The 19216-nt window shown below is 46.8% G+C and overlaps 2 protein-coding genes across 14 annotated transcripts in view; one reads left to right on the top strand and one right to left on the bottom strand.

Moving 5' to 3' along the window:
• Positions 1–17459, top strand: part of LOC140396915 (fibroblast growth factor receptor 1) — a 54810-nt gene extending 37351 nt beyond the window's left edge. For both annotated transcript variants that reach the window (XM_072485837.1, XM_072485838.1), the window contains exons 6-13: positions 1668–1789; positions 3372–3482; positions 5396–5586; positions 7445–7567; positions 9553–9623; positions 10464–10601; positions 12289–12394; positions 13371–17459. In XM_072485837.1, the coding sequence (XP_072341938.1) occupies positions 1668–1789; positions 3372–3482; positions 5396–5586; positions 7445–7567; positions 9553–9623; positions 10464–10601; positions 12289–12394; positions 13371–13547 (1039 nt within the window). In that variant the 3' untranslated portion in view covers positions 13548–17459. The remainder of the gene's footprint in view (positions 1–1667; positions 1790–3371; positions 3483–5395; positions 5587–7444; positions 7568–9552; positions 9624–10463; positions 10602–12288; positions 12395–13370) is intronic.
• Positions 1–19216, bottom strand: part of tacc1 (transforming, acidic coiled-coil containing protein 1) — a 457444-nt gene that overhangs the window by 115971 nt on the left and 322257 nt on the right. The window lies entirely within an intron of this gene.

Genomic DNA, 19216 nt, shown 5'->3' with positions numbered 1-19216 from the left:
GTAAGCTTAAGATGGATTTCTTCACCTCCTCATATGATCCAGATACCTCCTCCAGGAGTGAAGCAAACACTTCACTAGCCCTATCTACCAGCTTTGTTTGAATCAGTAATACCCACATGTCCTGTGGCCATTGCATTTGTTTAGCTACCTTCTCAAATTGAATGAAAAAGGCTTCTACCTCCTTTTCGTCAAACCTTGGCAATGCTTGGATATATTTAAATAGGTCCCACCACGTCTTCGACTATGACTATGTATTTTCAGAACCCCAAAATGTATCTTGGAGTTCAACCAACCTCCCCTTTAATGCTATTGTTGCTTTTCCGAGCACACGGCTTGTTCTCCAGGTGTGATATTACAATTAAGGACACGTGGGTTTTTAAACACAAAACAATGTTTATTGAACTCAACTTAACCTTTTAAATAAACATTGGATCTCTTAACACCCCTTACTTCAAAGATAACCCTGAAAATATTACAACACTAAATAATCCTTCAGTTATCCCTTTCAACATCCATGTGACTTAACACCTTTAAACAGAAACACATCAGGTTAAAGGCTTTACTATTATGAGTTTAAATCACCCAAATGATCCAGAGATAGTATTTCATGGCAGAGATCACAGCAGATCCAGCTCACTGCAAAACACGGACACACCCAAGCTCTTTTCCTCAAAACTGAAACTTCAAAATGGCTGAACTGAGCTCAGCTCCACCCACTCTCTGACGTCACTGTTTTCTTAAAGGTACATTGCATAAACATCCAATTCTTAAAGGTACTCTCACATGACAGAAGGAAGTGGCGATTGGTTTGGCAGGAGAGCCGGCACGATTTACCAGAATGACCCCAGGACTCTCCAGGTTTAAATTACAAAGTAGTTTTGTCTTGCCTGAAATTTCGAAGATCAAAGGATTGTTTGATCAAAGTTTCAACATGTTGAGAACAGATAGGAACTATTTCTGTTGGTTGTGGAGTCATGGACTAGGGGGCAGGGCCTAACCAATAGAGGCAGATCTTTCAGGGGTGAACCACTTGAACACACAAAGGAGTGCATGTTTGGAGCTCACTTCCACAAAGAACACTTGATTTTAAATCTGAAATTGGTAGATTATTGTTATCCACAGGTACTCAGGAATATGGGGCAACGGCAGAGGTTTGGTGTCGACTCGATGGGCTGAATGGCCTCCTTCACTGCAGAGATTCTATGGTATTCTATGACAGATTGTAAATTGAGTTAGATTGCAGATCAGCCATGATCTCAATGAATGGCAGTGAAATGGGCTTATGGGGATGAAAAAAAAAAATTTTTTTAGAGTACCCAATTAATTTTTTCCAATTAAGGACAATTTAGTGTGGCCAATCCACCTCACCTGAACATCTTTGGGTTGTGAGGGTGAGTCCCACGCAGTCACAGGGAGAATGTGCAAGCTCCTCACGATAGTGATCTGGGGCCGGGATCGAACCCGGGTCCTCAGTACTGTGAGGCAGCAGTGCTAACCACTGCGCCATTGTGCCACCCTAGCTTGAGAGGATAAATGGCCTCATACTGTTCCTTTGTAAGGAACCCTGTGCATGTGGGGGACAGTTGGTGGGGCGTGGAGCGATCAATCTGAAATGAAACAAATTGAGTTGTGTGTGCTTTAATCCCTGTGTTCTCCCTGATCTCTAGGCTGACACTAGGTAAACCGCTTGGTGAGGGGTGCTTTGGGCAAGTGGTGATGGGAGAGACCATTGGCATTGACAAGGATAAGCCCAGCAGGCCAGTTACCGTGGCTGTGAAGATGTTAAAAGGTGAGTGCTTGTTTGATCCAATCACCCCGACACCATTGGTTGCTGCAGTTTCAGACAGTTAGATACACTTGAATAGGTGGATCGTGAACAATGTGATTGGAGGGAAATGTAAGGTGCCCCAATACTCCCCTGCCTTTGCAAACTCCTCTCCCAAGGTTGAGTAAGTTGTGTGCTGACCTATCTCATAGACTAAAAAATATGCCTCAACCAATGGCCTCTGTATTGAGGCTGGGTGTGAGTGAGGACAGGCTATTTGACAAAGGTGAATTGTTCATCAGCTGCCCCTTTCCAGCAGCGATGACTGTTTAGTGATGGAGGACAGGCTCACTGGCTGATTAAAGTTTGGCTATATTGAGGCCGTTTCCCTGCCTTGCCTGAGGTCAGCTTGCCTCACTTCCCTTGTCTTGTCCAGCCTTTGCACATTGAGTTACTGGGGAATGGTTGAGATTTGTCTCCCGATAAAATTCAATCTGGCCACTAAGTTAGAAGGCAGTGTCCATATTGATGCTCCTGTTACCCCACCTGACAGTCTCAGCATTTGACAATTAGTCGTGGCATGGCAATTGGCAGCGGCAATTCTGCACACCCAAGTAAAGGTCAAAAACCGAAGAGCCAAGATGGAGTGCACACTTAAAAGCTGCCATTTTCTATTCCCAAATCCCCACGCCATAGCTTTTGACAGGTTCACCCAGTCCTTCTGCTCTAGTCACCAGCATCATAGTAGCTAACTAACAACTTAAAGCTTACATTCTAGTTAACATTGGGACACTGCCCTGCCTCATCCAAATAGGTTAGAGGGAGTTCTTTCGTAGAAACTCTTCCCTGGGAGTTCAGCTGGTGAAGGTTGGAAATGGCAAAGTTAGATGGCTCCCCTGTGCCTATCTAGTTGATCTAATCAGGGGTGGCAGCAGGGGTGAGATTGCCCTTATCTATCCTGGTCCAGGTGGGGCAGAGCTGCAAGGATTCTCAGTGTCCCTGGCTGAATTAGGTATGATGACTGTGTCAGGTTTAATTATATTGACTGCTGCGCCGCCCCCCCCCCCCCCCCCCCCCCCCCCCCCCGCCCCCAAGGCGCCAAGGTCCCAGGTCCGATGCTGGCTCTGGGTCATTGTCCGTGTGGAGTTTGCACATTCTCCCCGTGTTTGCGTAGGTTTCGCCCCCACAACCCAAAGATGTGCAGGGTTGGTGGATTGGACACGCTAAATTGCCCCTTAATTGGAAAAAATGAATTGGGTACTCTACATTTTTAAAAAAACTTAGGTGAGACAAAAGCCACAGAGGAAGAAACACGTATAAAGAGCCCGTTGCCTGGTCTTCATATGGTAGAGACGAGGTTAAACATGTTTTGAGACCAAATTAAAATGACTCTTCCTTCCCCACACATTGTATTTCTTGTGCCTGTGTGTATAAATGATGCATTGTGCATCAGGCCTCAGGATGACTCTGCGTTGTGCAGGCACCAGCCTTGTTAGTGGGCTCCAGACCAATCTGAATCCCGTAGGCCAATTCCCTCTCTCTCTTGCTTGTTGCTAAGGGAGATGACAGACAGAATGGTCTCTCACATCACTCCCTTTCTTTCCAGCTGATGCCACGGAGAAGGATCTGTCTGACCTCATCTCAGAGATGGAGATGATGAAGATGATTGGGAAACACAAGAACATCATTAACTTGCTCGGGGCATGTACTCAGGATGGTAAGTACTACACGAAGGCAAGCAATGCTGAAAGGTTCAGATCAAATGGTTGCACATTCTTCATCCAGATGTATCACTGCAATCTTAGATCAGTCACCAGGGCTGTTTCTGTCTCTGTCTCTGTCTCAGACTGCCTGCAGTTCTCACTCATTCTATTACACTTCAGCCACTCACCGTTCTCAAATCAAATATATTTCTGAACAACATCCTTTTTTAATATATTCCTTAAGCCTTGTTCAAATTTGAAAGCTTTCATTGTGGTTTATGTTTCCAAGACTCCCTCTCGCGAGAGAAGCTGTGAGTGGTGGGTATGCCTCTGCGTGGACACTGTCAGATGCTGAGACAAAACACAATGAAAGTCAACCCTCATCGCTGCCTCCCATACAAGGTCACCCCTGTTCTGCCCCTCATGCATCACCTTAAACATTCACTCCCTCCACCACTGGTGCAAAGTGGCAGCAGCATCTGCAAGAAGCACTGCAGCAACTTGCTAGCCTCCTTTGACGGCACCTCTCAAAGCTGCAATCTCTACCACTTGTATGAGGCGCATGGGAACCTCACCTACAAGTCCCCCTTAGACTTGGAAATGGATTAATGTTCCTCCTTAATTGCTGGGTCAAATTGCTGGAATGTCTATCCTAACGGTGAGTGTACCTATACCTGATGGACCATAGCAGTTCACCCTAAACTCCTCTCGGGCCTCTAGGGATGGGCAATAATGGTGGTATTGCCAGTGATGCCCACATCCCTTAAATAAATACAGTTCAGAGTGGCAGCTCCACGGAGTGGTGGAGAGCCAGAACCTGGTTTGGTTCTCTTTTCCTGATTGGGATATGCTGTAGTCACTAATTTGCTTACTGCTGTCCCTGGCTGGGATGAGTTTACCCTTCCAGACGAGCAAGCCCTAGTTTTGGTTGGGCTCTTCATGTGCGTATTGGGGTGAAGAGCTTCAATGCTGTGGAACTCTTGCTGTGCGAGGCAAGCAGTATTAACATTCAGCCCTCTGCACCACACATTCAGGCATAAAGTAACAACAGCAAACTATTTACACATTGACTTCAGTCCGATAAAACATCCCGAGGTGCTTCACAGAATTTTATTCGACATCGAGACACATGAGGTGATATGAGGATAAGGTGATTTGAGAGAGAGACGTCGAGAGAATTTCCAGAGCTTGGGACCCTAGCTGCCAATATGAAGCAGGGGAAATTGGCAGATGCCAGAGGTCAAAATTGAAAAAGTGAAAATCCCTCCGAGGGTTGTTTGGCTGAAAAGGAGTACAGAGCTAAGGAAGGATGAGGCCATAGAGGGAATTGAAAAGAAGAATGACCATTGTTAAATTGCACCAGGAGCCAATGTAGATGAGCAGTCACAGGGGTCATGGATAGAACAGGACTTGCTGCAGTTTGGTTATGGACAAGTGTTTTGATGTGTTGAACTATATAGAGGGTGCCTGGCCGGGAGAGTGTTGGAATAGTTGCATCCATGGCCACAAATGCATGGGTGAGGCTTTCAGCAAATGGCTGGAGACTGTTGAAGTCAGAGATTAAACGGGAAATCTGTGTTGACACTCTAGGTACAGTCCTGAGGGAGTGATGCACTTTGAGAAGTGTGCAGTCTGTCAGATGAGGCATGCAGCCAAGGACCCCATCTGCTCTCTGAGTCGATATAAAAGATCCCATGCTATTACAGTGTCCTGGGCAATATTAACTCCTATTATCTGATCGTTATCATGTCACTGTTTGGGGCAGTTTTCTGTGTGTAAATTGACTTCTGCACTTTCTACATAATAACTTCAAATAATTCTTCACTGACTGAAAATCTTGAGTTGTCCTGAAGTTGTGAAAGGTGCTATACAAAGGCTCCCCAGCCATTCTGGTTGAAGGTTGTTAACTTTGAATGTTTTTCTGCAGGTCCGCTCTATGTCATTGTTGAGTTTGCATCCAAGGGTAACCTGCGCGAATATCTGCGTGCTCGCCGGCCCCCTGGCATGGAGTACTGTTACAACCCTATCCACATAGCTGTGGAACAGCTGTCATTCAAAGACCTGGTATCATGTGGTTACCAGGTATCCAGAGGCATGGAGTATCTTGCATCGAAAAAGGTAGGAGGCACACCAGTGGAGCCTGTGGAAACATTGCTTCTCTGCCAGGGGCTGGTGTGGGATGTTGGCCAGGGAAGACAGGCTTCTCAGAGTGATGGGGCAGCCTGTCGGGAAGGAGAAGACCCCTCATGTACCCACAGATGGAGGGGTGTTTGAGGAAGTCCTGAATTTGCTTTGCTGAGGCTCAGTGCCACTGGTGCCACAGCACTGTTCAAACAGTTGCTCTGAAGTTGATGTCAGTAGCATTTGAGAGCACTTAGACTGGGAAAAGGCCCTTCCGCCATTAGCAAGCCGGGGTAGAGAGGCATGTCTGTGTTGCTATGGCGTATGTGCGGTATTGAAGGCCAGAAAAATCCCTTTGCCTGAAAAATCAAAGGGCATAGAATTCAGTGGGTCCTGATGGAACGTGTCCCTGACCCATTGCATTGATAATGGTCCTCTTCAAGATAGATGTCCAGCTTTGTGTTGAAGAGATTTAAACAACTATTCAGGACAGTGCCCCATAGTGAGCTGTTCCAGTCACCAGCTGCCCTCTCAGTAAACTCATGCTGGTATTGCCCCCTTGCCCCCTGATCTATCCTTCCTATATTGCTGCTGACCAATTCATCCGCACCCCCTTCCCCGCAACCTCTACTTCTGCCAGCCAAACAATAACACCAAGGGGGGGGGGGGGGGGGGGGGGGGGGTTGGAAGAATGAGAGATGATCTCTTTGAAGCAGATCATTCTGAGTGGGTTTGACAGGATGGAGTTTGTTTTTCCTGGCTTGTCGAGTCAAGAACCAGGGGCCAGGCAGCATCATCTCAGGTCATGAGGTCAGTTATTTAGGAATGAGATGGAGGGTGGCACGTGGCGCAGTGGTTAGCACTGGGACTACGGCGCTGAGGACCGAGGTTCGAATCCCGGCCCCGGGTCACTGTCCGTGTGGAGTTTGCACATTCTCCCCGTGTCTGCGTGGGTCTCACCCCCACAACCCAAAGATGTGCAGGTTAGGTGGATTGGCCACGCTAAATTGGCCCTTAATTGGAAAAAAAATAATTGGGTGTTCTAAATTTATTTTAAATAAAGGAATGAGATGGAGAGAGATTTCTGCAGCCTCTGGAATTCTCCATCCCAGAGGATTGTGGGTACTCAGTCGTTGAGAATATTCAAGGGTGAGAGATTGATAGATATTTGGCTACTAAAGAAATGAAGAGATATAGAGAGTGAGGGAAATGAATTGAGATAGAGGATGAGCTGTTATCTTATTGACTAGTGGGGCAGGCTCGAGGCACCACAGAACCAACCCTTCTCCCGTGTCCTATGTTTTCAGAATCTTTGTTCCAAGGAGAAGACCTCTCACTCTTCTAAACAGCAGAGAATATCGGTCCGTTTGACTCAATTTCTCGACCGAACACAGCCCTCGCCCTGGGAATCAATAGATCAAACCTTTATTATAGCCCTTCTAAGGCAAGCACACCTTCTGCAGATTCAGAGACCAAAACTGCGCTGTATGTTACAGCAAGACATCCTTATTCTCATTGCATTTTTGTTGAGTGGTGTGCTGGCAACGTTGTAGCTGTTTCTTCAGTCCGCCTTCCCTGCATCTTTGTTTCGATGCATGGCAATGGCCCCACCCCCGCATTTCAGATTCCGGATCTTTCTTCAGCTTCAGCCTCATGATTTGGGGTCCGCAAGCACATGAGGTGCTCCCTTAGTGGTGATAAGACATCTGCCTTCACTTCTTATCTTCAGTGCCTTGTATATAGTTTTGAAGCCAGTTCCTTTGTTGGCTGTGTCCAGATGCACTCACTTGGTGAAATGAGGCAATTTTGAGAGTTTGCTCAGTCTCCAAATGTTAACGGGCCTTTCTCTCCACAGTGCATTCACCGGGATTTAGCGGCAAGAAACGTTCTGGTAACAGAGGACAATGTGATGAAGATTGCTGACTTTGGACTGGCACGAGATATACACCACATCGATTACTACAAAAAGACAACAAATGTGAGTTTCTGGTAGTGTGATGCTTTGTGAATGGTGTTCAGACCAACCAATGTACATCTGTTGTTCGGGCCACCCTCATTGCACTCCCGACCCTAGGCCGCTCATCATTGCCTGGGTGTTCCTGCATCATTGTACCTCTTCACCATGGGGATGATGATCAGTATAACAAAACCCCAACCTTCTTCAGACATGTCCAGGACAATGTTAGCCCTGGTCAACCCAGCAGACACCAGTTCAAATCACATTGGACCCCACCACTGAGATCCAGCGACCTTCCTCTCGGCTCTGATTTTAACCTGCTCTTCTGAACCAGTGGCTAGGACAACCTGAGAATGAACGGGAGAGCTGTTATTTCCCACGTGAGCTGGAAGGTGTAGGGGTCAGGAGAGATCCAAAATGGTCAAATTGTTCGACTATGTTTGACTTTCTATCTGTGGGTTCAGGAGTGCTCTTTCACTACCCACGAGGAAAGTTTTGATTTCAATCTCCAGTCTTGTTTCTCTCTGCTGATCCGATTCCACTCAGCACCCAGCTGTCATTCCCGATGGTGCGAGGGAAATCCTGACAGGCCTTGAAGCCGGAATCCCCCTGGCCTCTCAACGCCTCGGATCCTCCATCCTCAACAGACTTTCCTCTGGATCATGAGGATGATGCATCGGTTGTCAATCCATGAAAGCTAGTGGCTGTTTTGCGGGTTAAGGAATTTGCACTGGGAAACTGATTGGTAGCTTTCAAATGGGAATTGGATAATACTTAAAGGAGGGATTTGCAGAAAGAGCAGGGGTGAGTTGGGACGAACTGAAAGAGAATTGATGGGCCAAATGGCCTGCTTCAATGTTTTTTTACTTTCTGATTTCAACAACTGGACTTCATTCAGCTCGCAGCAATGCTGGACCCTGAACAATTCCATTTCCATGCTCTTTCTCCAAAAGTGTAACAATTTGAAAGGAGGTCCCTCACTACTTACCTCTTTCAGCCAGTTCTCTGCAGAGCAGTCCAAAGTTAGCCCCAAGACCTAACTCTTTCCTTGTACCCTGTACTTCCCCATATTATAAGAATCTATCTAAAATTCTTTCAATGTTGTCATTGATACTGTGCAGTAGTTGTTTGTATTCCACTCTCTAATTCCTCATGATAAACAGAAGTTTACAGGAGCCTCCTCTCCATCAAAGCCTCTCGTTCCTTTATTTCTCATGTCCTTATCATGGATCCCCTTAAATGTATTCGCGACGATGCCCTCTAGTGTGCCTATGGTGGTGGGTTCCACATTATAACCAGCCTCTAGTTAAAGAATTCCCAGTTGGATTGACTCTTGTAATTGTGACCCCAACTTCTGGCTCTGTCCACAAGAAACAATCCTCTCTGCATCAATCCTATCAAATCTTTTCTTGATTTTATAAGACCTCTAGCCGGTCACTCCTAAGTCTTGTCTGTCCAAGGAAAAAAGTCTGTTGAGCTTTTTCCGATAAGTATATCCGCAGTTCAGACATCATTCACATGCACCTTCTCCTCCTCGATGTCTGTTTCTTATTATGAAAACCAGACGTGAAATAACCAAGGTTCAATGTGAATTTAACTTGTGTTTGAAAAATATTGTGCTCGAAGCCTGCCCCACCCACAAAACTGACCACTGTCCCAGGATGAATTACTTTTGCTCAGAAACTGACTACAGCTTGACCCTAATTCATGAATGTGCCCAAAGTGGAAATCAATTCAGACATACCTTTGGCCTCAACATGCGATCCTACTTGATACATGGACACAAAACCTGGGCACCCTTGGGTGAAAGTATTGTGGGGGTAGAACATGCAGGTTATGCCAAGAGCTTATGTCTGTCACATGGACGGATTGTCCTTTTGTTCAAGTGGGTGGTATTGGAAGAGATTATTGTGCAATGTTTCCTAATCTATTGTGTTTGTGTGTTCAAAGATAGTTTATTATCAGGTAATCATTTTAACACGGCCTTATTTTGGTTGGTTTTACAGGGCCGGTTGCCTGTGAAGTGGATGGCCCCAGAAGCCTTGTTTGATCGAATATACACACATCAGAGTGACGTGTAAGTATGAGTTGAATGTGTCACCTACACAGCAGGCACATCCTGGTTGTATCTTGAGATTGGCAGATTTGAAACAATAGCTTAGACACAAAGAAATAGCAGCAACTTGCAAAATACTACACCTTCAACAGAGCAAAACATGGCCCTTCCCGGGAGAGTCATCAGAGCCAAATTCGCATTGGGCCAAGCAATGGTGAACCATCGCTTTCTTCAGTGATTCCAGCCTAAAGGCCTCAGCTGCCAGCCCTTACTGAGGAGAAACTCCAGCTTGGTCAAGGAGAAGTCTTAATGAGGGGAGAGAGCTGGAGAGGATTGGTGAGAAAAGCTGGCACCAGGGCAGCACTGGTGCCTGGGACTGATGGAGTCAGTCCGCAGCAGGAGCCAGGTCTGTGCCCTTGTTTCCTGACCTGCCAAGTTCCAAGCGCCTGAAGTGCAATGATGGAGGTGCTGAGGGACAGCTGGGGAGGAAAGGGGGAAGCAGCGAAGAATGAGAGTTTCCAAGAAAGTACCAAGTTAGGGTGTGACAAGCTGTGCCGCTCAGCTGGCCACTCTATGATGTTGTCAGGCCAACAGAAAGCTACAACGGAGAACACTACAGGGGAAAAATGTCACCCATACATCTGTTGTACACTGTCCGATGAGCTACACTTAAATGAACAACATTATATTGTGAATTGGCTTATTTATCTTTCAGAGTTCACCCAACCCTGAGTGTATTTTTGTGGTGAATCCTTTATTTCCTGTTTTCTGGGGTGTCACATTGACGGCAGGCTGGTTCGATATTGCAACGGTGTGAATGAATGGCCTCTCCGCTGACCACAAAATCTTCTTGCTCCTCAGCTGGTCCTTTGGTGTGCTGTTGTGGGAGATTTTCACACTGGGTGGTTCCCCCTACCCTGGTATTCCAGTCGAGGAGCTCTTCAAACTGCTGAAGGAAGGACACAGGATGGACAAGCCCTCAAACTGCACCAATGAACTGTGAGTAAAGCCCAGTCACAGCGAAGAAGGAGTGGCCTCTTTTTCCCCTCCATCCCTCACAGGATAGTGACTCATGAGCCATGCCACCTTATTAAGGCACTCAGCAGAAACCAGGTTCAGCTCCTTTTGACAGTAATCATGGAAGAAGAACTCAGGTGTGTGTGGTGGCACATGTACGTAGTTCGACATAAAGCAAGTGAAAAGATTAATTCATCAATTTTGCTGCTGTTGGTCGATTGGACGAATGGTGACCAAGGAAAGTCGCTCTTCTTCTCGTGCAGTATCACAGGGTCTTTTAATGATTGCCCAAGGGACCGAGAGATAAATGTCCGTGGCATAACACCTCCCACAGTGTGACAGGCCCTCAGTGCGTACATAGATCTGCTCAGATAGATATGCTAAGTAATCTTTTTTTTTAATTTAAATTTTTTTTCCAATTAAGGGGCAATTTAGCATGGCGAATCCACCTACTTTGCACATCTTTGGGTTGTGGGGTGAGACCCACGCAGACATGGGGAGAATGTGTAAACTCCACACGGACAGTGACCCAGGGCCGGGATTGAATCCGGGTCCTTGGTGCCGTAAGGCAGCAGTGCAAACCACTGCGCCACTGTGCTGATTAGTCCAGTTCAGAATATGCTCAGTACAAATATAAAATGTATTGACACCTGCTCTGCTCCCCTATATATCTGCTTTCAATTTGCTGGGTGGTGACCAGGCGGAGGAGAGAGGTGCAGCTAAACGATAATGAGGCCTGGTGGATCATATTAAACAGCATGTTGTTTTTTAAAATAAATTTACAGTACTCAATTATCTTTTTTCCAATAAAGGGGCAATTTAGCGAGGCCAATCCACCTAGCCTGCACATCTTTGGGTTGTGGGTGTGAAACCCACACAGACACGGGGAGATTGTGCAAACTCCACACGGACAGTGACCCAGGGCCGGGATTCGAACCCAGATCCTTTGCCGCCGTAGTCCCAGTGCTAACCACTGCGCCATATGCCGCCCCAGCAGTCCTTTTGACTGTTCGTAATATGTAGATTACTGTCTCAACCAGCCTGTGCTTGCAAAATTCAGAACATAATGTCCACACATTAGATGTGATTCCATAATTAGGAACAATCCCGATTGTGCAAAGAATTACACCAACAACCAATTTAAGATTATCAGTCAGGCTCAAAGTGTGGCGCACTTACATATATCCATACACAGGGCCCTTGAGTTTGCAAACAGAATATGCCCAGACATTACACCTGTTCCCTTTGAAGTTTGGCATTCTTGCCGTTCTATCCTGATGGGTGGAAGATGAAAAGCTTCGAAGGGTTGTATCTTTTTCAGCAATAATCTAAAGAAGGGAAATATCAGTGTTTTCTCAGTGCTTCAGCTATTAGAGCTGAGGGAACCTTTATCCAGTACCGCTCATGTCACAGGCCAGGTTTGGACGGAGTCCACAATGCCAACCCGTGAACAGAATTCAACATTTTCTCCAATGATTCCAGTGTTGAGGCCTCAGTGCCAGTCCTGACTTGAGAGAAACTCCAGCGGTTACTGCTGCAACAAATCTACTCCCCCTCCAAACTCTCGTGTTGCCCAGAATGTGTAGTGGACCTAGTGGTCCAGATGGGATCTTGCTTCACAAAGTTGATGCTGCTTGCTGCGTTTAACTGGCTTCCTCTTCCTACTCAGATACATGACAATGAGGGACTGCTGGCACGTCATGCCTTCCCAGCGGCCAACGTTTAAGCAACTGGTGGAAGATTTGGACAGGATTCTGGCAATGACCTCCAATCAGGTGAGAATGCTTTTTGTGAGTGTTCAGTCTGAGGGACTGGATAGCCATACACTCTATCCAACACTGATTTACAAGAGAGCTGAGATCCAGGAAAATCTGGAGGCAGGTGTGATGTTTCACATCCATTCACAACACAAGTTCCTGCTAGTGAACATATAGTAATTAAGAGGGAGGGCGGTTTCCCTCGCTCAGATGGGTCATTCCTCCATCCCTCGTTTGTGAAGCCATACAGTCAGTGCCAGCACTTGACTGCACCATCACGAGAGGGGGTGTCAGCGGGTGTCCCCATCTCCTTGCAGTCATTTCACTGGCTCGTTGGGTAGCAACCCAGTATCAGGAACCATGAGCTGACACGTTAATCCTCCTTCCTTCACTCCACAAATTTGGAATGTTTCTGGAATTTTCGTTTTAATTGGAAGTGAATCGCGTCTACAACAGAAAGCAGCTTGTGATTTGATATTTAGCAGCATGGTGTCAGCCATGGTCATCTGAGGGCCCGTAGGCCAACAGCTGTCGGAAATGAACGGTCCAAGTGTCAGACGGCTTGAGGAGTTTTCCTGAGGCCGGGGGACAGGAGGGAACATTCCCCTGCCCATGACCTAAATGTACTTTGACGCTGACACGGGGTGAAGAAACATTTCCATTGACCACCTTCTTGTAATAATATTTGGCTTCTGGAAGGGAATGTAGAAAGCATGTTTTCAGCCCTCTGAAACAGAGGAATCTAAGTAGATTAATTTTATAGCCAAGAAATGGAGGAAATAGAAAGGCCTTTTATAGAGAGGCCTTGTAACAGTCTGCAGGATGTGTGGTTACAAATCCTTCAGAGTTTGGTTGACTTAGCCAAGCCCACTTCAAAAAGCCGACAATTCAGACTTCCAAATGTATGCCCTGGTGGAGTCTTTTAGTTCCTGGCTAATCTGGGTGTTTATTTGGAGATTTTGTTCATGGTTTATTTTGTCTTGATGGGTTGCAGGACTACCTGGACCTGTCGGTGTCCTTGGATCAGTATTCACCCAGCTTCCCGGATACCAGAAGCTCCACGTGCTCTTCCGGTGAAGATTCGGTCTTCTCTCATGACCCTCTGCCTGAAGAACCCTGCCTTCCCAAGTATCCAGGACACATGAACGGAGGCCTAAAGCGGAAGCACTGAGGGACGGTCACGTTGTTCCAGTCCAGTGGAACTCCTTGAGGGGTCATTTCATGAAGTCATTATGTTGTTGACGGAGTCAAACCTGCTTTCTCTGCACAACCACTTGTCGTGGCCCGTGTATACTTCGAGGTTATTGTCCTCTGAGGCTGCCCACTATTCTTAACCAACGTTTAACCATTTTTTTTTTTAAAGCCACAAGTCATTTCTTGCTATGGCCTCACCAATCAGAACCTTTCTGGACCAATCGGAGAAGGATTGACATCATATGAAAGCCTTCAGGAGCTGGACTTTGGGAGTTGTTGTCAAGCTGTTTGTCCACCCACACTTCTCTTCCCCCTCCCCTTCTCCACCCTCTGTTCCCACAGTCTACAGGTGGCCCTATGATGTGAGGTTATCTACTTTATAGCAGCCTCACGTGTACAGATCCGTTCAAACCTTTGAACTTCAGGAATGTACATTGGACAATAGGGGAAGGATGTCCACTTGTAGTGGAAGACTCTGATCCTTTTTAGCAAGGACCTGGAGGAATCTTCCAATTTCAACCAGCTCCTGTTGTGTTCTTTCACTCTGGACTGCTCTAGAGTCACCGACTGCTCCTTCCTGTGTCTTAGAGCTGGGACTCTGGTAGGGGACCAATGGACACAAAGTCATGGATTAAATCCCGTGCTTTGTCAAACTGAGAGCTTCACGCTGAATGACAGAATGCAGAAGACAGCTCTGCTCTTTGTAAATATAGCCAAATATGTATAAATATAAATATATTTACATGAAATGTTTTTGTAAAGAAAACAGTGGTTACCAGGATATGTACCTTTAGGGATGAACATATCGATATTATTGATTGTGTCTTGTTCTATGCTTGGGGCTTTCTACACTAAGGAGGGGTTCAGAGATGAGGGCATCTGGTGATGAATTTGGAATTTGCCATAAATAAATGAAATATATTGGACATGAGTCTATATCATGGATACATTGAAGAGCAGAGAGATGGGTCGAATCTCACACTCTGAATCGACTGGTTGGGCTGCAGAAATTGTTGCTTGACCTCGCTGCTGATTCAAAAGCTGCCAGGGATTTAATGTTGTTAAGATGTTGGTTTTCTCCACTCGGGGCTCTTTGATCTCCCACATACTACTTGTACCCTGACTGAGACAGCAGGCAGTCAATGACGATAGTCAATGATGACTCCCGTTTACATAGTGCCTTTGACAATAACGTCCTGGGTCAGCTACCCGGCCTCCATGGGCACCACAGTGCTTTTCTTGAGAATGGGACACAGAATGATCCTGCCTCACTGGAGGAGTTTCAACATCTCAGCCCACCCACCCAGCCAGCCCCTGCTTGTCTCACCATGAAGCTCCTGTCCTTCCCTCAAAACCTTTCTGCATCACTGCGAGCAAGTTTTCCAAGCTTCCAGTGTGCTGTTTGCTATGTTGCATCCACCTTCATTCATTTTGAACCCACAAGTCTCCACGGTGATATTCTGGGAGAATCCGAGGTCTGTTCTCGACTTAAACTGTGACTCAAGTAACTGACCGATTGTCACATGCATTGAAATAATGAATCTCTTGGAACCTACAGTGGTCACTGTGCTCACTGATCTCAAACCACTTCTAAAATGCACAGCAATAGCCCAAGCTCCAGTCCTTCTCTCCCCCACACCGCCCCCTACCCAAACACACATTGCAGCAGCAACTGGCAACAAAGGAAAGCCAAACGATGGGCCAGGTTTAACCAGGTCTGCCGCCCACATTGTGGGTACTTGGACACTCACCAGCTGCAGGGCACCTCATTTGAGTGCCACCCTTGGTGAAAGAAGCTGAGGCACCAGGAGCCACACCCATTGCTCTCCCCACTGCCAAGTCCAGGCAGTCCCTGATATTTTCCCCATAGGAAGAGCTGAGGAAAATAAGTCAACACAAATCAGACTGGGAATCAATGCTGAAAGGGCCGATTGAACCATCAGGTAATCTTGACGTTAAATGCACCCCTCCCATTCTATGGGACAGTCAGACACTTTGTCGGTAGAGGGAGCCTGTGCCACGTAACTGAGGTTGTTGCAGACAGGAATGCACAGTCCTCTTGTGCTCAGGGCTCCAATACCATTGCTGATCGTAATCACCAGCCACGGGGCAACAAAAATAAAACTTGGCAGCTGAGGAGAACAGGGTTTGCAACAACAGAATATTTTGTGAATGGAAGCATTGTCCTCTCTGTGGTCCCAGCTGGCTGCCGCTGGCTGATAAAGAAACTGCAGGGGTTTGCCAGATTCCAGTCCCTTCCATTGATGCCGTCGAAACCGGTGGGAGTGAACTTGCTGAGATCTTGTTGGTCTCTCCTTGCCGCCCCACAACCTGAGAACTACTCCTGGAGTCGATTGCCTTGGACAGTGGTTGTGGATCTTCAATTGATCACAATGACTGAGTTAACATTTTACTGGAGGAGGCCATTTGGCCCATTGTGTTTATACTGGCTCTTTAAAAAGAGCTATCCGATTGTTCTCACTCCCCAGCCCTTCCTCATCTGACCTGCAGCTTTTCCATTTCAATTCCCTTTTGAAGCTGCTTCCACACCAGCCTTTTCAGGCAGCGCAATCCAGATCAGAGCAACAAAAACTAATCTTCCCCTCTGCTTCTTTCAGCAGTGATCTGGAACTGCGAGTGGGAACGGTTTCTCCCTGTCTACTCTTTTCAATATGCATCACTCATTTCATAGTTGGCTCTGTATCCCCACCTCGCAGACCCCAGGCCCAAAATAGTATTTGATCCACTGACAACAGTTTTTATTTATTTGTTCATGGGAGGTGAGTGTCACTGGCTCAGCCGACATTTATTGCCCATCCCTAATTGCCCTTGAGAAGGTGGTGGTGAGCTGCCTTCTTGAATCATTGCAGTCCCTCGGGTGTACTGTGCTGTTCTGAATAGAGTTCCAGGATTTTGACCCAGCGACAGTGAAGGAACGACGATATATTTCCAAGGCGAGTGACTTGGAGAGGAACCGCCAGGTGATGGTGTTCCCAGGTATCTGCTGCCCTTGTCCTTCTAGATGGTAGAGGTCATGAATTTGGAAGGTGCTGCCGAAGGAGCCTTGGTGAGTTCCTGCAGTGCATCTTGTGCATGGTACACACGGCTGCCACTGTGTGTTGGTGGTGGAGGGATTGAAAGTTTTTGGAAGGGGTAGAAATTCAGCGGGCTGCTTTGTCTTGGATGGTGTTGAGCTTCTTGAGTGCTGTTGGAGCTCCACTCATCCATGCATGAAGAGCAGATTCCATCACATTCCTGACTTGTGCCTTGCAGATTTGGACAAGCTTTGTGGCGTCGGGAGGTGAGTTACTGGCTGTAGAACCGCTGACCTGCTCGGGTAGCCACAGTTTGATATGGCTGAAGAGTGATTGGGGGATGGGGAGAGAGAAAGAGACAGCCCAAGGGAAATGGAGGTCATCTACAATGAGGTTCTCTACCCCAGGCTTCAGTTAAAAGTTGCCACATAAAATGTATATCTACATCCGAAAGGGACATGTGCTGGCAATGTTCATTTGAAATGTAATTAAGATCTTGTCTGAACTGATTTCTCCGTCTGCCCAACCCCCATATATACTGTGTTCTAAATGTAAGCCAACAACGTGACAGAGGTGATGGCGATTTAACTGACCTCCCAGCCAGCCAGCACTGTGGATAGTCTTTCTGTGCTCTCTGAAGAATCTCAGTGGCATTCCATTTTCGGGTGCCTTGACAACATGTTGTACTTCAGTCAAAATATGTGCATGAGGTAAACCTGCTATTACCTAATTTATTGTTTTTTTAATAAAAATGAACTGTTTTTCCTTTTTTATAAATGTCTACGCCAGTTTTAAAGTTGACCTGTAGTTATTCTTATATTTACCTTTTTTGTGATTAAATTCTTTTTAACGTTTTAGTTGCCTTTATTTTATCTTGTTGGTCTGTCTGTGGCCTTCTTTTGGTTTCCTTTCTGATTCTCCGCCTGCCTCACCCCTATCCCATCTCCCCATGTATTATGAGAAGCACTGAGTGAGCTAGGTAGGCCCTGCTGTTCCTATCCTCGTGTATCCTGTATCCCACACCTCATTGTCATCCAACATCCATCTTTCTCAGCAGCTTGGAGTCTTGGGTTGACCCCACCCTTTGATTCTTAACCCCCATCCCTTGGGGCATTTGCCCAGCACCCAATAGATTTTGGTGGGCAATGGACAGTGTGGGCGGAAAGCTAAATCCTGGCACTTAGTATTTACTCGTTGAGTTAAGATGGAATCTTGGAAGAAAAGCAGGCCAGTCAGCCCCTCTGGTCGCTTCCACCATTCAAATGGATAATGGACTGCTCTCTCTTTGTCTGTAGATGTTTCCAATGCCCATTTCCCTCCGGGCTTTCTCCTCTTCCTGGCTTGTGGCGGCCATGTGTTCATTGCAATGTCACTTCTTGACTCCTCGCGTTGTGAAGCTGACTTTACCAAGTGTTGGATCATTCACCCGCGAGTAGGGAATGTGAGCTGGCATTAGAACATGTTAAGACAGGTCAGTTTTACCCTGCTGGGGGTATGTGTTGTTGCAATGGTAATCCTGCTCAGTACAAGAGCAACTGCAGGTTCAGACATTTAGCTGAGGAGCCAATGATTCGAAGCTGTACGATTATCACCGAACAATGCCTCTCAGTTGGAATCTCCTCTGAACTAGCTGTAGGACAGGATAGTTTGACAGATTCCGATTTCACCAATGAAAGGTCGATGGAAGAGATTTCCGAGAGAAACCAGGGCAGAACCTTCTGCGCGCACATTGTGGTGGCGGAATTCACTTCCAGGATCAGTGGTTAAAGGGAAACATTGGGGGCTGAAGTCTCTGGACCCCCTGATGGCAGGACTAGAGGCAGGGGAGGTGGGAAATCAGGCACCGCTCCCCCACTCATTGCTGCTGTTCACACAACATTCCTGGGCAGCTTGGGAAATGAATCTGCTTCCTGCAGAAGGGCTGTCATTTTGCATATATGAGACCCCAATTCGGGGTGGTTTAGTGGACTCCCCAGCTCTTTTCTCACAACAGTGCAGTGCAGACAGGCCACATCTTCCATGTTAGCCTCCTACCCAAAAGGCGGGTGAGGGGGAGGGTTGGTGACAGCAAAGGCTGTAACTGGGGCCCAATTGGTACTGATAATTTTGGGGTTCCCTCTGCTTTGAGGCGCCTGCCCGCTTGGCTGTTCTGAATTTGAAGTCTAAACTTGTACCTTGGGGCGTGCTGCTATTTTGAGATGGCCTGTCATCCGCAAGCTGCTTCAGCAGTGCAGTGGCTCGATAGCTTTTCACCCATTTATTGGCCTGGTGATAGTGGGAGTCTGCCCACTGTTCTTCATAGAATTGCAAGTGTGGGGGCAGCCAGTTAGGAGGCTACCTCTGGGGAAATGGCCCCCTTGGCATGGCTCCCTACAGGTGCAGGCTTGGAAACAGCAAATCAATCCCAGCAAATGAGTCTAGAAACCTGCAGGGAAAAATCCTGCTCGACTTGACATTCACAGTGAGATTCGACAGATGGATGAACGATACCAGGTTTGACGGATTATGGGAAGGATGGACAAATGGAATCAATCTGTTCAACTGAAGGATAAATGCCAATGGCCTGATTGGTATGTAACGTCTCTGTATTTGTGTACTCAGTGATCTTGTA

This window comes from Scyliorhinus torazame, chromosome 20 (assembly GCF_047496885.1).
Source record: "Scyliorhinus torazame isolate Kashiwa2021f chromosome 20, sScyTor2.1, whole genome shotgun sequence".
Lineage (NCBI taxonomy): Eukaryota > Metazoa > Chordata > Chondrichthyes > Carcharhiniformes > Scyliorhinidae > Scyliorhinus > Scyliorhinus torazame.
The sequence above is the reverse complement of the archived record's forward strand: the minus strand, read 5'-3'. Positions and strand labels throughout refer to the sequence as shown.